We start from the raw sequence: 21,360 nt of genomic DNA, 5'->3' as shown, positions 1-21,360 counted from the left end.
CAGGTCAGAGCTCATGAGGGCTTAGGGGAGTACCCTGAAATAGCTAGGGAAATCACAAACTTGTCTTTGAATTAGCTCTTGGCTATCAGAGCTCACACTTCCACATGGTCCTCTCTGCACCCAGAACTTTCCTATCCCCAGAGAGAAACAATGTGACATCCTTCCTATTTCCGCTCTGATTGTTAACACTGTGCAGTCAGAAAAAGAACTGGCCTTTTCTGTTTCCTACTCCAGGTGCCCCGTGCTAGGCCTAGTATTGGGATCTGCATATGATTATGGCTCAGAAAAGGCTTGGTGGTGGTTGCTGTGCACCATAAACCTGGAATGCCGTCTTCCCTTTATTTTTGGTTTGCATGAGCATAAGCAATGCCTATGGAAAACCTGTATGGGCCCCTCATAGGTCATCACAATAAGAGCCAATGCTAACTGTCTACATGCTCTACATACACAGTCTTATATGGTCTTTGATATTCCTCTGAGATGCTACCCTTACTTTGCCTAGGAGAATACCAGGTATCTGAGAAGTGATGTGTATTCATGTTGTGTTGTTTTCAAGCTTTGAATGGAAACCCTTCACTGTGTTTTTCTCTTACTATGCAGGGGTACCACCGACCCCGGCACTACATCGCAACTCAAGGTAAGTGTCTTGGACTGATTCTGGAGTCACTCTTGATATCCTCAAGGATATCAAGGAAGAGGGATTTTAAAAACAAAAATCAAAGTAAGCCTTATTAGCCACTCTTCCTCTCTCTGTTTTCACAAAGGCTTTCTCCAATAGTAGCCTGGCTTCCCCTGAAGGAAGGGGATGAGCTTTTGCAGATAGAAAAGCCAGAGAGACAGGGCAGCTTGGCCTCCAGAACATTGAAGAGCAAGGACATGACAAGGCCAGCTTAGAATGGCAGCAGAAAGAGCTGTCACTAGGAAATATCAGTATGAGATAAGTGACTATGCATGGGGTGACCAGAAGACAAAAGCTTCAATGTAGCACCCAGCAGAGGTCCCCATCCATTTCATGAGTGCTTGTCTACAAACGAGATGCAACCAGTTGCCCTAGAACGCAGTGTGGCAGTATGCTCTCGGAAGGCTTAAAACTGATGATGCCTTTTAAAGCCTCCACAGCAGGAACCCTGCAGATAATTACACGTGTGGACTTTGACATTTAGAAAGCATTCTTCACAGTGTTATCGTGCCATCTGTAATAGGAAAAAGTGGGAAAATCTTAAATGCCCAATAATAGATACGTTGGTTAAAAAACATATGGTGTCTCCATGTTGTGGGAAACTCTGCAACTATGAAAAATATCATTTTTGAGGACATGAAAAAATTACTTATGATAGACCTGATACTTATTGCAACAAATACATTTGTATACACAAAAACCAGGAAAAAAAGATACTGTTCAAATTTTCTTTCAAATGGGTAAATTGCTTTTGTAATTTTAAAAACAATAAAGACCCAGGATATTGAGTTATTTCTTAGGAAATTGCTTTGGACTGTCAGGTCCTATCTTCCACTCTGCTTTTCTGTCCATTCTCCTTTTTGTCTTTCTTCTTTGTTTTCTGTGTTTTAGTCCTTCCTTTACTAGTCAAGCTTCAGATGAATGTCTCTAGCATTTGTCAAACTCAAAACATCGCACCTTCTTGCTTTGGGCAGCTTCACCCTCCCTACCCTAATTCTCTTGCTAGCTCTCCTTGAGATCCTGCTGTCCCTTGAACACAATAGCCAGATAGAGTGCTGAATCAGGGAAAAGCGGAGCTGCTGGGTTGAGCATGAGGGTGAGGATGAGGATACTGTAAAACCTGAACATCTAAAATATGCCTTTTCTTATCTCTGCTGTGTTCTGGTCCCCCAAAGGCTCATCTCTAGCCTCCGTCTCAGCTCCTTGGTATCCCACTGGGGCTCCCTGGGCCTCACTCTTGCCCACCTATGTAGAACCTTGACTAAACAGCCAAGAGAGACAAACCTTTCAGCAGCCACTTTGTATCTGCAGTCTCTAACCCCATCTCCTTTTCCATTACCAGGTCCAATGCAAGAGACCGTGAAGGACTTTTGGAGAATGATCTGGCAGGAAAACTCTGCCAGCATCGTCATGGTCACAAACCTTGTGGAAGTGGGCAGGGTAAGCCTCCCTTTCAGTCATGTGGGCAGAGGGTGGTGGAGACAAATGCTTGGGGCTTGCATAGTGCCACCGGCTTCCAAAGCACTACCACACCCTTCAGCAGCCTACAGGGATGGGAGATACTATTCCTCCTACTTCACAAGTGAGCAGAATTCTATTCTTCAGTTCTCCCATCCCATCTCTGTCCTCTCTCCGTTGACAGTGTCATCTCACATATTTTGAGGAAATTAAAGCCATCAAATGTGAACTCTCTCGCCAACACATTACAGATCTATAATCTCATTTGTATCAGCAACCATCTTTACATCCTTCCCTTCTGTCATCAGGTCTGGCCAAGAGAAAGGGCTGTTTTTGTTGACCCCAAAAGGCTGAATATTGGCCATTTCTTATGACAAAGCCCGATATGACAAACACCAAGTACCTGCCTTTGATAGGTCACTTCTGGGAAGATGTTTCCTGAGAAAGTCACCTCAAACCTTTGCTCACCTTCCCTCCTCATCTGTTAGCCCAACACTCTTTAAAGAACCTGGTTTTGCCTGAAAGAAGAGAATGAACTTGCACTAGCAAAGACGATAGAGGGACAGGGCAGGAAACCAACCAGAAGTCCCTGAGAAGCAAGTGACACATTCAGCTTTAAAGGGAGGTAGGAGGGACTTGTAACTAAGATGTGTCATTGAAGAGAAGGAGTTGGGCAGGGCAGATCAAGCATATTAATATCATCAGGTACAACTCACCAAGGCTCAGAGATTTTCACGTATTCCCTTTGCGTTTGAAAAATAAGACTATTCCTCGCTGCCGAATTATTTCTTTGAGCCTATGGATATGCTCAGAAGGACAAAAACCACCAGCAAATGAGTCACAAAACAAAAGCAAAAGTTTTCAAACTGCCAAAGGGGTGGTAGGAATTGGGAGGGCAGATTGATGGGGATGAGGGAAAGATGGGAGAGGAATACAGTCATCTGAATAAATTATATTTATTACGAAATTATCAGGAAAAAAACCCACAAAACTGATTAGGCTATGGAATAAGTTGAAAACCTTTTGAAAGCCAAACAAAAGTGCCTGCCCTGTTCCCACTTCTCTGCTGGACCTCAAGGACTTACATGATGGCACTGTGTCTCCACTTGCTTCTCCTCCACCTCAACATAGCGGGTCTCTCCCTTCCATCAGCCATGATATTGTCAACATCGCCCTCTTCCTGTTGACAAACATGGCTTCCACATCTCTCCATCTGTCTTCTCTCAACAGTCTGTTCTTCCTCCCCTGCCTATGAACCCACACTGTTCTTCAGGGCCCAGGCCTGTGTCTCCCTCTCTGTTCTATCTAGATTCGGTCCTAAGTTGTCCTTAGCAAGGGCTTGGGAAAGGGACTGTTATTTCCAGCTTTGCTTCTGTTCCTTCGATTAACCATGGCATGTGGGTGGACGGGCGGGCTGCACAGTTGAAAGGCTGATGTACAAGTATCTAGACTCAAAGGGCTCCCATAATGTATACAAACTACATCAATAGTGGACAGGTAAGTTTTTATGATAATCTATTAGGATAAAGTGTGCTGGCTGCAGTGGTGGGAAAGAAGAAACTATCCATTTGGTCATACTGTTTTGAAAGGGTGTGGATATCTCATTGCTAATTGTGGGTCAGGGCTAAATGAGTCTGTGTCCTTGAACATTCACCATCTGACCTATTCCCCAGTTTTACAGATGAGGCATAGGTGGAAAAAGGCCCATACTTAAAACAGTCACTACAATCACGTTCTTGACTCTTATATTAATACTTGTAACCTGCTTATTTTAGTACTTGTAATCAGGGTAAAAGTCCCCCACTGTTCAGACTGTCCCCCGCTGTTCAGACTGTCCCTCACTGTTCAGACTGTCCCCCACTATTCAGACTGTCCCCCACTGTCCAGCCTATTCCCCACCGTTCAGACTGTCCTCCACTGTTCAGACTGTCCCCCTCTATTCAGACTGTCCCCCACTGTCCAGCCTATTCCCCACCGTTCAGACTGTCCTCCACTGTTCAGACTGTCCCCCTCTATTCAGACTGTCCCCCACTGTTCAGACTGTTCCCCACTGTCCATACTGTCCCTCACTGTCCAGACTGTCCCCCACTGTCCATACTGTCCCTCACTGTCCATACTGTCCCCCACTGTCCATACTGTTCTCCACTCTTCAGACTGTCCCCCACTATTCATAATGTCTCCCACTGTTCAGACTATCCCTCACTGTTCAGACTGTCCCTCACTGTCCAGACTGTCCCTCACTGTTCAGATTGTCCCCCACTGTTCAGACTATCCGCCACTGTTCAGATGCTTCTCCAGGGAATAAGCCTTGGGCTGTAACTCCAGGGAGTAACAGCAGCTGCCCAGAATTTGAGCATTCCAGCCTGGCGCACATTCCACATTTTGAAATGAATTCTCCTGATGCTGGACTGTGAGTGGAAAGTGGGCTACTTGTGAGAAAGAGAAGTTTCATAATGAAACTCCAGCTGGTGGCCAACACACACACACACACACACACACACACACACACACACACGCACGCACGCACGCACGCACGCACGCACACACACACACACGCACACACACACACACACACACGCACGCACGCACGCACGCACACACACACACACACACACACACCATTATATTTATGGCACAGCAGTCGCACAAGGCAGTGTTCCTGATTATGAGTCAGACAGGCTGGGTCTGCTCTTCACTCCGTTCCTTGCCAGCTGTTGACTTTGAACAATTTCTCGGCTTCCCCATGTTTAAATCCTCACCTGTAGAATGCGGGGGAACATATCTTCTAAGGTTGTGGTGACATATAATTAACACCACTCACGCAAATAAGTCATAGAACATTTAATGGGCAATGCTAGATAAGTATCCGCTCTCCTTAGCTGTAGGAGTCGGAGGCTCCTTCTAGAAGGTACTTAGCTCCACGGTCTCAGAGTCAAGCAATGTCTCTTTGCCTCCAGACCCTGTTGTGCACTCAAGTGTTCCCCTAAGTGGGTTTCCAGGGGTGCTAGTCTACAGGATGACAAGCGAGCAGAGAGTTCCATGGTTAAATACGCTTGGGAAATGCTGTGTCCTCTGCCCCCGTTGGAGAGTCCTAAGATACTTATTAATGACATTAGCACTTTTGAGGAACCGAGTCATCTTTTACCAAAGCAGCTTGTTTAACTTTGTTGAAACAGCATTTCCCAAACTCATTTGACCACAAAAACCTCTTTTTGTTTTGTTTTGTTTCTTGTTTTTTGTTTTTTTGTTTTGTTTTGTTTTGTTTTATTTTTGTTTTGTTTACCTAACACCTATTAGCACCCAGCGGAACACACTGTGGGAACTGCCACGCTAGGCCGTGCTGCGTCCCCCGGAATGGTAATAACGCTTTTGTTATTTTAACGGGGAAACTATGATTTCTTTTTCTCTCTGTGGAACTTAAGAGTCAAACATGGGAATGGCTTGCCATTAGCATAGATACCTACCGCTGGGGCAGACAGTAGTGGTACATCTTCCCTTTGAGCTCAGGATTGTCTGTCTTTTGCCCAACTAAGAGCCTTTCTCCTTCCAGCCCCCAGGGACCACGTCTTTATAAGGACCCTCTCCTAATCGCTCTGCTTCTCCCCAACCTTGCTGTTTCCCACCTGAATTTCTCAACCTTGCTCGGATGATAATACTCTATGGCTCCATGCTGGCACAGCAGGAAATGAATGAGTCACCAATCTCCAGTATTATTATTCGTCTGCTAAGTGGAGATGATAAACCTCCCATCTTACCTAGTTCTTTCTGATGGCTTAGTATAGCAAGGCACCGGAAAATCACAAGGAGCTGTAAGAGAAGATGGTGCTATTATTATAATGGCCCCAATGACTCTGACAGTGAGTTAGGCCCTGCACAATTTGCTGATCCCTGACCACTGAGTGCCCCGTGGGCTGAAATGCCTTCCAAGTCACCCTTGGGTTTATTTGGATGGGAAAACCAAAGGAGGTGGCTTCTCATCCTCGGCGCTCTGTTGATTTATCTCCTCCCTATCCTCTCCCTGTCTTTTACTCGGCCACAGGTGAAGTGTGTCCGATACTGGCCAGATGACACAGAGGTCTATGGAGACATTAAAGTCACCCTAATAGAAACAGAGCCCCTGGCAGAATACGTCATCCGTACCTTCACAGTCCAGAAGGTAAGTTCCCCTTCCCAAGGGAAGTCCCTCTTCTAAGGCAATTGGTTGGCCTATTCATTCAAATGGTGCAAGGCTCTGATGTGTGCCCAACTGACGTGATACAACAGTCAGCAGAACAGACTTCACAATGGATTCCTCAACTAGAGAGACAGACTTCGACAAAGCAATGGACTAAGGATATGATACATTCTGATGAAAGCTATATGGTACCAAAGGACAGATGCAAAAATATACAGGGACACGAGAAATGTAAATGTACCCCACTACATAGCCCTAGAGCCAAAGTAATGCAGAGAGAGAACTGGGACTAAGAAGGATCCAGTTGAGGGAAGGGTGGAAGGAACGGTATGTCCTTGGCGAAGGGTCAAAGACATGTAATGTGGAGGGCAAAAAGACGCCAGCATACTCAGACTGGGAATCCAGTCTAGGACTGATCTCAACCAGGGGTAAGTTGGTCTTCTGGTTGGTATCTGTCACCATCTGGACATGTGGGAACACTATAACTTGAAAGGGGGCATTTTGTTACTGACATCTAGTGGGTGGTGACCAGTAGTGCTGTTAAATAATCCACAACACACAGGATAAGGACTTATCCAGTCATATGTCACATCCAAGAGTGTCTAAGTTGAGAGATGCTGGTCTATACCTGTGTGCTCCTACTGATCATGGTCATGCTACTGGGGCTAACATCTAGGGTGGGTCAGCTCTTGCCCCTTTAAGGCTATATCCCCAGGAAAGGAGACAACTGGGAGGCACCAACCACCAATGCTGTGAAGTCAAGGCCCCAGGAAGAGGTCTGAATGGGCACCAATGAGTCTCCAGTTAATGTTAACAGATGCTGTGTATCACCGCATATCTCCTAGCCCAGACCCCAATAGGGAGGAATTACAGCCTGCAAGGCATGCTGAAGAAGTAGGGTCTTTTCTTCATTCGTGGGGTTTATTTTTCCTCCCTTAAACAATCCTAAAGGAAAACATTGCCTATAGGGACTTTCCCTTATAAGACCTCATAAATCTCTGAGGATTAACACTATCGGCTTCTCCATGAGTCTGGACATCAGCAAACTCTATCAAAAGCTTTAGCACAACATTAGTTCCTGCCTGAAACCCAGGAATAGCAAGTAAAACTGTCCCTAAGTACAAGTCAACCAGTGACAGCAAAATGCAGGTCGGGAGGGCACAGTCCAGTGTTGGAGCTGTTCTGCCTCTCCTCCTATTTCCCTGATTCAATCCGGCTTTTGTCCCCTTCCTCCTAGCCTTTTTCTGCTCTCATCTTGCTCAATCTTAGTTTGGACTTCCTGAAAGCAACGTCGAAATCAATAGGAATTCGAATGAATGGTGTGTGGAGAGATCACTGTAGGAGAAGGGCTGAGAGAGGAAAGAGCTTAGTAGGCATGCTGCACCAGCCTGACTCCACAGGGTCTTGTAGCAGGAATTTCTCTGCAGGCATAGGGCTTCCTGGGCTCCTATGAGGGTACCAGTCATTCTGTCTTTTCCAAAACAGGCTGGGTTTAGCACTGGAGAGCCACATCCTGGGTAAGCCCTCCATTCTAGGCACTGGACCATTAACAAAGCCAGTTGTTCCCTGTATCCGATGGAGAAGATTAGCTATTCCCAGTCAACCCAGGGATGTGATGCAGGTCCAACTGAGGGCTGTCTGAAAAGGGGATCATGAGCTGTCTCCAAACAAGACTCACAGTAGCTGAAGGTGGTACGACAACCCAAGAACCGAGATTGGATGGACACCAACACATACCCTGAATCTATTATCCAATAGATAGAACAACAATTTGAGGCCTTGATACCCTGGGGCCCTTGAGATAGTCAGGGCTTTGAGTGGAATTCCAGGCCTTCAGACTTCAGCACTCCCATCCCCCACGTTCCAATCCTGTCATGGCTCTCTTCCACATCCCTCCAGCCCTGACTTGGCTTCTTTGTGACTGTGCACAATGCTCTCTCCAGCCTGTCATCAGGATCCCATGCATGCTGCCCTTGGTGTCCTCAGGGAGGTAGGGAAAGTCATATACACATCAGCTTCATAATAATGAGGTGTTCAGGCAGTGGAGCCTCATGGTCAGTGAGCAAACTGTCCTCTTACTGTTTGACACATTCTGAACCTTGTTTAGCTTCACTTCCCTTGTCTATAACATGGAGATAATGATAATGTGCTTGATCTGAGGATTAAATTAATAAATGCATGGGTGTGGGCAAAGGAGTGACTGGGACACCACCGGTACTTAGAAAACGCCAGCTTTTATTTTTAGTATTGTGTTCCCAGACCTTAGTCAAGGATGCCTCTTCTAAGAAGACTTCCCTGATTTCTCCTCTTCTCCAATCATGTTAGATAATTCCTTTGTATACTTTAGTACAGTAGTTCTCAACCCGTGTAATAGCATCAGAAATATCAGATATTTACACCAAGATTTATAGCAGTAGTAAAATTACAATTATGAAGTAGCAGTGAAAATAACCTTATGGTTGAAGGTCACCCTAACATGAGGAACTGTGTTAAAGGGTTGCAGCATTAGGAAGCTTGAGAACCACTGCCCTGGTAGATCTATCCATATAGAAGTCTTCCTTAATCAGTGAGGTCATGAGCTGTCCCAGGGGCAGCAACTGTGGCTTAAATCACCTCTTCAAAGGGCCTAGCACACATCCAGGAAAAGATGGCCCTTGGTAAGTATTACCTAACTTGAGATGAAAAATGAAATAGATGTTCCCTAGCTCCAGCTAGGAAATGCTCTGAATGTCTGCTGAAGACATGCAAGCTAACACTCATACACATAAAAATTTTTAAAAAAATAATAAGTTAATTCATCTTTAAGACAGTCTTCAAGAAATTACTGGTTTCATATTTTCCAAAAGTAACTGAGTAGAGTTCCTGGGAGTTAACACCCATTCGCCCAGCAAGAGCCTCACTCCCCTGCCCCGGCACCATAGTGGGGGAGTAAAAGCAGGGGGAAGAACAGAGGCCCGTTCTCTCCTCAGAAAGGCTACCATGAGATCCGGGAGCTCCGCCTCTTCCACTTCACCAGCTGGCCTGACCATGGTGTTCCCTGCTATGCCACTGGCCTTCTGGGCTTTGTCCGCCAGGTCAAGTTCCTCAACCCCCCAGAAGCCGGGCCCATAGTGGTCCACTGCAGGTGAGTCAAACCTCCATCCCCATTTCATAATCAACAAGACCTCTGTGGGTTTGCTCTCTGGGTGAGGGTGATACTATCTTGTCCCAGGGCCTTGGTTTTTTAGCTTTAAAACTCCTCCGCCTAGGGCCCAGAGTCTTGCCACCTTCTGAGGAGACCTGGACCCTGAGGGCCAACAACAAACAGCAGTATTGGTTAAGTTACTGCTATGGTTCTTACCCCAAGGGACACGACAGGGCTTAGTAGCACCTGATATGCCTGCCATGTATACCTGCCTGTATTATTTCACTTTGTATCCAAGCTTGATAGATGAGCGAGCGATATTCTTATCACTTTACAGATAGAGAAACTGAGGCACAGAGATGCTAGAGAGAGCTGGGAAATGTCAAAGCTGGTATTGTTAACATCTTCTCTCGAACTTCCCGGCAGCCACTTGACATGGGATACCCTGGGATAAGCATGTGTCTCCTCATTCCTATTATTTTTAAAATCAGTTGCAGGCCTGCAGGGTCCTTAATAGAGAGCAAGTAGCCAGCATCAGGTTCCCCTTATTACTAAGACGGGAAATTTTTAGCTGTGACCTAGAAAGTCACTTTGAGCGTAAGTGGCACTGGATCCTCCTAAATGGAGATGAAGTATTGTGTCAAGGGCATTTGGAATTAGAAGGAGGTAGATGTCCAGACCTGAAGGCCACAGAGTCTGTATCCCCCTCCTTCCCAATACCCCGCTGTTTCCATCTGACCTTGGGCTCAGCACATCGCCTTTACACCTCGTATGATTCAGCCATCTCATCCTTCCTGCCAATGTCTGTGTCCCTTAAGGGGCCAGAGGAGACTCTGTGATCGTCTTCGAGCCGTTCCCTCCTCACATAGCACGCTTCTGTGACATAGCACGCTTCTGTGCTCCCCACAGCAGTAGGTACAAAAGCAACCACACTTCACAGCTAAACACTGAGGGTTTAGCTGAAACCTCCATGCCGTGAGCATTTGGCTCTGCCCCTCTCGTTGCAAAGAGCAAAAGGTCCGTGAGCGTCTAAGCTTGGTGTCTATTGCACAACAACAGCCAGACACCAGGAGGCAGAGGGGGAGGGAGACAATGGCAAATAGTCAGGAGACCCTTGGCCACTCACCGTCCTGGGTGTGGTGGCCTGTGCCTTCATCTCCATAGCAAGTCACTGTGAAGTGTCTAAGCAGAGTTGGTACCTTCTCCTTGGGCTGTTATGGTCCGGCTAATGCGCGCTAAGTACTTGAAAGGATTCCAAACCACTCTCCCAGACTCTTACCATCATCCAACACCCCAGACAAAGCATAGCAAATACTTTAGGACAGTAAGTGTCTTTTACTAATCTGCCTATCCCTACTCTTAATCGTGTCATCCAGGGCACGGTGGATGCTCGATAAATATCCGTGGAGTATAAGTAGCCAGGCACAAAAGTAAGCAATTTACATGCATTATGCTTCTAAAATGTCATTTAATGCAATTTACATATGTTGTACTATTAATGCTAAGAGGTATATGGCCTGTTTCATCCTATGAGTGAGAATAGTGAAGCCCAAAGAAATGAAGTCATTTGCCCAAGGTCACGCAGCTAGTAAATAACAGGGCCAAGATTTAATCTCAAGATCTCAAATACCATGTGTTTAACTACTAGTTTATTCTAGAAAAACAAACAAAAAACAACACACACACACACACACACACACACACACACACACACACAGAGCTCAGACTTTTCAAACTTCTCCCAGGAGGCAGGAGCTGAAGCTCACTGATACCAGATACCTTATTCACTGATACTCAAGCAAGATTCAAAACCAGTGACATCGACCAGTTCATTCCCATGACATAGGTTGAGGATGAGGCTTTGAGAAACAGATGAGTGACTGACTACCTATCTACATATCTCTATCTGTCTGTCTGTCTATCTGTCTGTCTGTCTATTTATCTATCCCTTCCCAAGCTCCAGTGCCAGTTCTGTTCAATTTGTTTGAAGGGAGTTGCACGGGGACAGGTATTTTGAGGCAAGAGTAAGTCAGACTGCACTCAGTTCGAACCATAATGACTGATCATGAAGCAGGACTTCTTCTAAGGGTTTGGTTTCCACACCACCATTGATCCAGACCACAGCTGGCCCTTGCTTCATAGTCAGTGTTGCTTTAGCATCTCACTGATCCCCACACTGTTAGACAAAGGCACTTGTTTCCACAGGGTAAGTAAAGTGTGAAAGCACCATCAGTGTGGGCTTCTGTCACAGACTGTGCACACAGTACAAGCTAGTGTTCTGTGATTTCACCCCATCGTTTTAGAGCCCAGAGGTAATATGAGAAGATCTGTTGTGTTCCAAGGGGTTTTGTGAAATCCCCTTGCTGTTCTGTGCCTTGTCTGAGATTCTCCTGTTAAAGCTTGCCAGTAAGGAGAAACTGATTCTCTGTCAGGGAACCTGGTGCTTGATGAGGGTCTCAAGGCTGTCAGGTGCTCCAGTTTGATGATGTGCCTGAGTCATTACCCTGAAGAAGCCATCACAAATGGGTCAACTGCAGGGCCTTGAATAGGAAACTCCTGATCTACTCTCCTCCTTTGTCAAAACTCAGAGCTCTCTGGTCTCTGGGTATCACACTCTCTGTAACACCTCACCTCTTCTCTTCTTGCTTCCTTCCATCCACCAACTCATTTGCTTACAAGGAGAGGGAGGGGGGAAGGAAGGGGGGAAGGGAAGAGGGAAGGGAGGGAGGAAGGGAGGGTGGGAAAGAGAGAGAGAAAGAGAGAGAGAAGGAAGGAGGAGGAGGAAGAGGAGGAAGAAGAGGAGGAGGAGGAAGAGGAGGAGGAAGAGGAGGAGAAGGGAGGACAAAAGAAAGAGGGGGTAAGATATGTTTACTAGGAAGGCACCAGTATGCCAGGCACACCACACATCATATTAGGAAAGGTAGTAGAAATTCTCGCTAGACTGCCTGGGAGAACTCTCAGCTCGCCCATTTGCCAACTCTATGACCTCAGGCTATAAGTCCTCTATGCCTCAGTTTCTTACCAATGAAATAGGATACGAAACTTGCCTATCACCTCCTAGGGAAGTCTAAAATCAAATTTGTAAAGCACTTGTACAACAATGTGTTGCTTTGTGAGCACTCCATAAGCATTTGCTATACATGTACAACAAAATAAATCCTGAAAACGTAATCCTCTGATCGTAAGCATTACTCTCCAATCTAATAAAGGAAAACTTGGTCACATGTTCACCAAAGCACAGGAATGTTGGGGTCCCAGAAGTTGTTACTTCTGCAACACACTGCCTTTCAGCAAGGCTTTTGAGATAGGGCTAAATGGTAGGGATCTCATCACCATAATCCATGCCATCCCAAGATCCCTAACACACACCTAACCTCTCTTCCAGTGCTGGAGCCGGGAGGACTGGCTGCTTCATTGCCATTGATACCATGCTCGACATGGCTGAGAATGAAGGGGTTGTGGACATCTTCAACTGTGTGCGTGAACTCCGGGCACAGAGGGTCAACCTGGTGCAGACAGAGGTTAGTCCTGAGGCACTGAGACAGCTGGTTACCTAAAATTTTGACCAAGGAGAAGCATGGTAGGACAGAAGATCATTATGGAAAAGTCCTGCAGAAAGAGATAGCCTGTACAGCTATCGGATCAGGGTGCCTATATAGCTCGCTATGGTAAGATGTCCAGAATAATGCTGGGACTCTATGGTACAGGATCTTCTAGAAGCATTGACTAGTGAATTCTCTGTCTCTCCAGTAATCCAAGTAAGACTAAATGACAATTGTTAGAGATTATGTTTGAGCCTTGGATGAAGGAATGGAGGGGGACAGGTAGTATTGATACTTATAGAATGCCTGCTTTGTGCCCAGCACTCAGACAGACCTTAATAGAAATGGCTTAACCAGCATAGTGATTTCTTAACATTTATTTATTTCATTGTACATGTCTGTGTGTTTTGTCTGCATGTATGTAAGTGTTCCTGGTGCTCATAGAGGTCAGAAGGTCCCTCTGGGTCTCCTACAGCTGGAGGTACCATGCTTATGAACTGCCACGTAGGTGCTGGGACCCAAAGCCTGGTCTTCTGCAAGAGCAGCAAGTTCTCTTAACTACTGAGCCATCTCTCCAGCCCAAAGTTCTTGAGAACACTGGCTTGAGCTAAAGGCTGGGGCATCCTAGAGAGACATATATAAGCCTTGCCTTCAAGGAAAGGCAGATGCCCAGGCTTCCTTCTGTCTAGCTGGACAGCCCAGTGCCTGAGGATAACACAACTAAGACTCTGAATTGTTACCTACAGTCTACCAAGCAGTGTTCATTCTTTGTATCTAGATTATCTTCCCTGTTCTTCACAGCCCATGATTTATCTCCTGCTCACATCCCCATACAATCATGGAATAGGACATTGAGAAATTATGTACCTAAGACTTCCCTTAAAACCTAAGCCCCATATACCCAAAAGATGCCTCAACATATAAAAGAGACACGTGCTCCACTATGTTCATCGCAGCCTTATTTATAATAGCCAGAAAATGGAAAGAACCCAGATGCCCTTCAACAGAGGAATGGATACAGAAAATGTGGTACATCTACACAATGGAATACTACTCAGCTATCAAAAACAACGAGTTTATGAAATTCGTAGGCAAATGGTTGGAACTGGAAAATATCATCCTTAGTGAACTAACCCAATCACAGAAAGACATACATGGTATGCACTCATTGATAAGTGGCTATTAGCCCAAATGCTTGAATTACCCTAGATCCCTAGAACAAACGAAACTCAAGACGGATGATCAAAATGTGAATGCTTCACTCCTTCTTTAAATGAGGAAAAAGAATACCCTTGGCAGGGAAGGGAGAGGCAAAGATTAAAACAGAGACTGAAGGAACACCCATTCAGAGCCTGCCCCACATTTGGCCCATACATATACAGCCACCCAATTGGACTAGATGGATGAAGCAAAGAAGTGCAGACCGACAGGAGCCGGATGTAGATCGCTCCTGAGAGACACAGCCAGAATACAGCAAATACAGAGGCGAATGCCAGCAGCAAACCACTGAACTGAGAATAGGTCCCCTATTGAAGGAATCAGAGAAAGAACTGGAAGAGCTTGAAGGGGCTCGAGACCCCAAAAGTACAACAATGCCAAGCAACCAGAGCTTCCAGGGACTAAGCCACTACCTAAAGACTATACATGGACTGACCCTGGACTCTGACCCCATAGGTAGCAATGAATATCCTAGTAAGAGCACCAGTGGAAGGGGAAGCCCTGGGTCCTGCTAAGACTGAACCCCCAGTGAACTAGTCTATGGGGGGAGGGCGGCAATGGTGGGAGGGTTGGGAGGGGAACACCCATAAGGAAGGGGAGGGGGGAGGGGGATGTTTGCCCGGAAACCGGGAAAGGGAATAACACTCGAAATGTATATAAGAAATACTCAAGTTAATAAAAAAAAAAAAAAAAAAAAAAAAAAAAAAAAAAAAAAAAACCTAAGCCCCATGCTCTTTGTCCTGAAGCCCTCTCTCTCTTGTTAATCAAGTTTTCTGTTTATCCCACTCCTGCATGCCTTAGGCTGTTGTTCTGCACAAGTGAACCTTTTGGTTCTCGTTAAGGCTGTAGCTATCCTAGCAGCTCCAGAACCCATGGAAGCTGCACTGGTATCAACCTTGCAAAGGGACATACCCATGGCTTTAGGTACAGCAGTCCCTGAAGATGCTCACTTAAATTTTTATCATGCTGGAATCTATTGCAGGCTCCGAGAGAGCCCATGGGCCAATTCTCAGGCCTATCTCCCTAGAGCCAAGATGACTGTGCTGTCTGCTCAATACCATGCCTACAGAAGGCAGTTGCTTTGAGTAGAGTCAAAAAATATGGTCCTCACTGTCAGGCAGGGAAATATTTAAATATAAATGCATCATGATACATTATGGTAAAGGGGTCAAATTTTTGTCAAAAAAAGTCCCCCCAAAATAACCTAAAGACCTAGAATTGATAATAAACATTATGCTTAATAGATTTAAAAAAACTCTTTCTGGAAAGAAGAAAACATGAAGATATAGGAAAGGAGAGGAATTTCATCAGAAGAGAACAGTGGGTCCCGAGAAGCAGAATGGAGAAGAGGAGCACACATTTTAGGATCAGAACCTGAGACACAGCTTTCAGCGCAGGCTGTCTCTTTGGAGGCAAACCTAAGACACTCTGGTGGTTGAGTGTCAAGTGGGAGGGGACAGAAATAAGCTAAGTATAGTTTATTGTGCTGTAACATCTGGAATCCAATCCTGCTGGCAACCCCTAAGAGACAGTGTGGACCATGTTTCTCTAAACTGTCCCACAGATGAAGAGGGGAACCTTGGGGTTTTAGCCCCAACTCTGTCTTGTTTTCCCTAAGCATGAGCCTAAGTGCACTCCGGGAAGTAGGAAGAAAGCCCCGGGCAGAGAAGAGCAGGGTGTCTGGGCTTCAGGGTGAGAGCTGACAATGTGGGCGGAACCCGTGGAGCACCTGTGGTGGCATGTGCTCACATTTCTCACCCTTATCAGTGACTCTGCTGTCCCATCCTATGTGAGGGAAAACACACTGCGCAGCTCAATCACTGAAAACACTGGCAGCTTAGACCTTCGGGTGAGAGGATACAAACTAAGGATTCTGCGGTATAAATCATGTCTTTCTTTGCTGCTGCAGGATTCATTCAGCGTGGACAAATGCTCACAGGGAGCTGTTCTCATTGGAGCCCTCTTTCCCTCCCCATTGACCTTGCAGGAACAGTACGTGTTTGTGCATGATGCCATCCTGGAAGCATGCCTCTGCGGCAACACGGCCATCCCCGTGTGCGAGTTCCGCTCTCTCTACTACAACATCAGCAGGCTGGACCCGCAGACCAACTCCAGCCAGATCAAAGATGAGTTTCAGGTATGGACAAAGCTGATGTTCAGGGACATGTTGCTCTGAGTTGTCTGAAATTCCCACAGCCTGGGTGACTTACACAGCAGATTTTCCTTTTCACATCTCTGAAAGCACTGAAGCCCAAGAGCAAGCTACCAGCCAATCTAGTATCTGGGGAGAGCTCAGACATGACTGTGGTTTGTGAGTGGCTGTTTCCTTACAGTTTCACATGGTGTGTCTGTTTTTTTTATCCCATAGGAACACTGATCCCTAATAACCTCCCACAGAGGCTATCTCCTCATATGCCCTACTGGGAGCTGGGATAGCAGCATATGGGGTGGGATGCAGAAGGAAATGTGTGTGTGTGTGTGTGTGTGTGTGTGTGTGTGTGTGTGTGTCTGTGTGCGCGCGTGTGCAACCTATAGCAATGATCCAGGCAATTTCAAATGCATATTGTAAGCCTTTCTTGATGAGATTGGTGAGTGTGTGTGTGTGTATGTGTGTGTGCGTGTGTGTCTATGTGCGCGCGCTTGAGAGCGCCCAGCAGCTGTGGAAAGCTTTTCACACCATCAGATTGCACAGTCATTAGCAACTATTAACCAATCACTCAATGGTGGCTGACATTTGTTTTTCGGCTGTGATTATGCTATTGAACTGAGGTCTCAGTTAATTCTTGTTGATGTTGTGGAATGGACAGAAGTTTATAAGCTGGTGTGAATTTCATGCTTCTTTGACTCTGGAGGGACTGTAGCCTCCGTGTTTTCTCCACAAATTCCATTGCATGGACTCAGGAGCTTGTTGGAAATGAAGACTCCCGGGCCCCACTCAAACCTACGAAATTACAACCTACAATTTGACAGGATCTCTGTGTGCATGTTAAACCTTAAACCATCTCTTAGAGCACGGCTCAGACATTTCAGATCCACACCTTTGGGACCAGGATGTTCATAACTGCAGCTTTGGTCTGAGAGGCCTGAATATGAATGACTGTGTCCTGGACATAGCACTGAGTAAAAAGCTAGAGTTCAGCCCTTCATCCCACGCCAAGGCCACGCTGTGTCTTGGCAGTGGGAGGGAGGGAGTAAATCCTAGGCTCATATTATTCCAGTCAGGCTGATATTTTAGGATTCCATTAAACAAGTAATCTTTATTGTCTCAGAGCAGGGACAGCATGCCAAGTGTCATAGCAATGGAAAGCACATGAGCCTGGACATTACACATAGGATCTAGTCTATTGACAAGTGTCCCAGCCCATGGGAACATCAAGGGAGACCCTGGAGAGGGGGAGTGGGATGGATGGGACAAGAGGCACGAGAAATGGAGACAAGACACTATTCTGATCAAGTCTCATTTAATCAAGCAAAAAGCACTTGCTTATAAGCAGAAAAAAAAATTACACAACACAAACTGGTAGTCAGCGTAACGATAAACATATGTCACATCAGAAACCAATGGTGTAAGTTTTGATTTCCCAGAAACTTCTTACCTACAATAAGTTTCATTATCCTGAAATCTCTAACAATAGAGTGAAACTCATTCTGGTGTAGAAGCAAGCTAGCAGAAAGTCTCCAGTATTCTTGGCCGGTGGTAACTCCCACGTATGCTACTTGGAAGCAAGGGCCCATGAAGCAGAAAACACCTAGCTCAGTCAAAGAAAGGCGTAAGCAGACCAGGTGGCCCAGGACGGACTGGTACAGATCTGGTTACTAACTGTGTGAGACTTACTCTACAGAGCACAAGCCTTGCATTTGTAGACCTACTAGTTTGCCCCACAAAGTCCCTTATCCACCCTGAGCAGCACATCCTGGCATCTGTCTATCGTCCTTCCGTGTTAACACTGAGAAGAGTTTTGGTAAATCACTTCCTTCCTTCCAGGGCCTTTTAAGTGGTATCTAACATTCATCAGGGAGTCTCTAACCCATTCCCCACCATATGCCCTTCTGGCTGGCCCTCCTTTAATGCTGTGCGAGCTCGGTTGAACAACAGCTCAAATGGTTGGCAGGTGTTGTAAGCCTGTGGCTTAGCCTGTGTATGGGCACACTGCCCCCGCAGCCTTGGCATCTTGAAGGTGTCGCAAAGTTCCTGGCAAATGCTCTTAGCCCAGAAGTCCTATAGCAGCAAACAGGATATAACAGAATATCACTGCCATGGGAGAAGCATGGGTTTGGGGAAAGAGGTGGTAGAGCCAAGCTTGGGAGGGTAGAGACGGGCGAGTTAAGATAAACTGGGATATCGATTCCCTTTGCTTAGATGCAGTCTCTTCTACTCACCTTTGTACCCCACAGACACTCAACATCGTGACACCTCGGGTGCGGCCTGAGGACTGCAGCATTGGGCTCTTGCCCCGGAACCATGACAAGAACCGGAGCATGGATGTCCTGCCTCTGGACCGCTGCCTACCCTTCCTCATCTCAGTAGATGGAGAATCCAGCAACTACATCAATGCAGCACTGATGGATGTAAGCTGAGCCCTGGTGGGAAGCCCTTGGGAACCAGTGCAGTGAAAGCTCTTTCCCAAGATGGAGATGGCTGAATCCCAGAGCCTAACTGGCCACCTTGATTCTAATAGGTGGCCTCTGAGAACATAGTTCCCCTGAAGCCTCATGTCCAAACCCAGATACATTGCGTGCTTTTGTCTCTTTGGCTTAAAGAAAAAAGGTGGATGGAACAGATCGGAAGCTGAAAAAAAACAAAAAGATTCCTATAACAGCTCAAGTCCACAGTTCTAACCTGCATGCTTCTATGTCCCACAAAAATGACCCTCAGGCAGAAGTTCAATTCTGGCCATGTTCCTCATGCCAGGCCTTGGTCTGGAACCTTGGGACACAAGATGTAGTATAGCATCTTGGAGTTCCTGCCGGAGTATCCCATGTAGGAGGAAGATAAAGGCAGAGTAGATGCTCAGTAAATACTGCTGGGCTGGAATTAGAAGTAATAGAAAAATAAAGAAGGGGAATGGGACATGTCCCCGATTTGCTAAGGTGCCATCCACTGCTTCCTCAGTGGCATGTCCCAGATGGGAACTGTCCCCTACCGTGATTTGAAATTAAGGAAATGTTCTGCCCCAGTGTTCCCATGCCTCTGCCTCATATGCCTCGCCCCTGTGTCTTTGGGTATTTTCTGGTTATCACAATTGCACCTTCGGAGTCTGCAGATGCTTGCAGCTGTATGAACTATAGGCATTCCAGTCACGCCCATGCACTTTGCAGCAGGAGAGTCTAAGAGAATGAGGAAGAGTATTCCAGAGAGCTAATGGCAAAGCCAGAGCTCCTAGCTTCTACTTATTTATTTATTTACTCATTTAGAATTCATTTATTGCCCTTCCCATTTGTTTGGTCCATGAGATGTGGGCGTCTTAGCTTCTAAGGCTCAGGACCAAGTGCACTATTGCCTGATTGGGGATGAGCAATCCCAAGTTCCTCTCCTCGCTTTCCCTCACTCTGAGGTCATGTTCATCCAGACTAGGCAGTAGTTCCCCTATCTCACTCACAGACAATGGAGTATTCACTTCCTGGTTCAAGACCACTACTTCTCCGACCTCTGATTGTCCCATGTGTTCTAGGCTTTGGAAACATAGAGGTAATTCAAGGTCAATTCCCAACTGAGCTCTCAAAAAGCCTGCTGTGGCTTGAGCTCACAGGTGATCAGATTCTCCTGGCTGGGTGTACAAGCGGAAAGTGGCGTCTGGATCATGTTAAGTAGCTGGAATTGCTCAAAGAGGAAGCCTTCTGGTGATAGCTTAAGGCCTTCTAAGCGCTAGCTCTTGCTCTCTCTCTCTCTCTCTCTCTCTCTCTCTCTCTCTCTCTCTGTGTGTGTGTGTGTGTGTGTGTGTGTGTGTGTGTGTGTCTGCCTGTTTATCTTTCTCTCTCTGAATCTGTTTCTGTCTGTCTCTCTGCTCTACAACTTAGATGCTGCCTGGAGTCAAACGCCTCACACCAAGCTCTGATTCTGATTGTCTTCTCTTTGTCCACAGGGCATTTCTCTTGTGAGTCATCACTGAGGCCTTTGCCTTTCTTATATTAAAAAAAAATCCTTATCTGTATTCCAGCCCATTCTGTGCATTATCTGGTAACCATAGCAGCTTTGCCTCTAGCAGAAAACTATGAAGTCCTCTGGGTTAATTTTTAATGTTTCCCTTGGTAAAGGATGATGTTATCCGTGAAATGGATTGCTGGCTGATCCCTGAAACCCGGCAGGAGCACAGATCTCGAACATATTTTCAGATAAGACTTTGTCAGGCGTGCTGGCCTAATAGAGCATTTATCACAGAGACAGGGAAAGCAAAGAAAACTAACATTCTCTGCATGTCGGGCTCCGGACTTGAGTTGTCTCATCCCACACTAGAGTATTATTCTCCCCATTTTTTTGGAGATCTACTGAGGGTCAGGGTATTTTTGTTACTTGCTCTAAGACAACAGGCTTTGAGATGGTGGCACTAAAGACCCATGCCCCATGCCTGCTGTCTTGAAAGCACGAGTTTTTAAATTTAATGTAATTTTCTTTTATGTGTGTGGATGTGTTGCTTGACTCTATGTCTGTGTACCATGAACTGGTGCCTGCAGAGGCCAGAAGAAGGGTGTCTGTGCCTAGTGCCTACAGCTCTCTGGAACTGGAGTTACAGACAATTGTGAAACTTGTGCGAGTGCTGGGAATTGAACTCAGGTCCTTTGGGAAAGCAGCCACTGCTCCTAACTGCTGGGCCATCTCAATAGCCTTGGTCTGGATATTAGTTTTTACATTTGGAAAGGGCTGGAAGGCTTTGAGACATTTAAAGAGTCTGTCCCCCAATACCCCTTGTTAGACCATCCACTGGCCAATAGAAGGCCCTGGGAAACAGGAATCCCTACTGCAGACATGATAAGCATGTCTATACGGCCTTGCCATGCTGTTTCCGAGTCTCAGTCTTCTTCTCTTCCTGTAGCAGGAAATATTTAAAAGGCAGTGGACGCTGTGGTCAGCAAGGCACCGGCGGGCAGGCCGGTCCGTTCTCAGCCTGGCAGACAGGCTGGCCTGTTTTCAACTCTCTGACCGAGAGCTCTGAAATCTCTCCCCCCT

General features: G+C 46.2%; 1 protein-coding gene across 18 annotated transcripts in view; it reads left to right on the top strand.

The window, feature by feature from the left end:
- Positions 1-21,360, top strand: part of Ptprt (protein tyrosine phosphatase, receptor type, T) — a 1,098,700-nt gene that overhangs the window by 1,050,063 nt on the left and 27,277 nt on the right. For 10 of the 18 annotated variants that reach the window (XM_039105536.2, XM_063284208.1, XM_063284207.1 and 7 more), the window contains 8 exons: positions 601-637; positions 2,022-2,119; positions 5,435-5,494; positions 6,177-6,293; positions 9,281-9,435; positions 12,821-12,956; positions 16,183-16,332; positions 18,591-18,764. In XM_039105536.2, coding sequence (XP_038961464.1) covers positions 601-637; positions 2,022-2,119; positions 5,435-5,494; positions 6,177-6,293; positions 9,281-9,435; positions 12,821-12,956; positions 16,183-16,332; positions 18,591-18,764 — 927 coding nt within the window. 18 annotated transcript variants of the gene reach the window in all.

The sequence above is a fragment of the Rattus norvegicus genome, chromosome 3 (assembly GCF_036323735.1).
Source record: "Rattus norvegicus strain BN/NHsdMcwi chromosome 3, GRCr8, whole genome shotgun sequence".
In the NCBI taxonomy this organism is placed as follows: Eukaryota; Metazoa; Chordata; class Mammalia; order Rodentia; family Muridae; genus Rattus; species Rattus norvegicus.
Note: the sequence above shows the minus strand (reverse complement) of the source record. Positions and strands in the feature narration are given on the sequence as shown.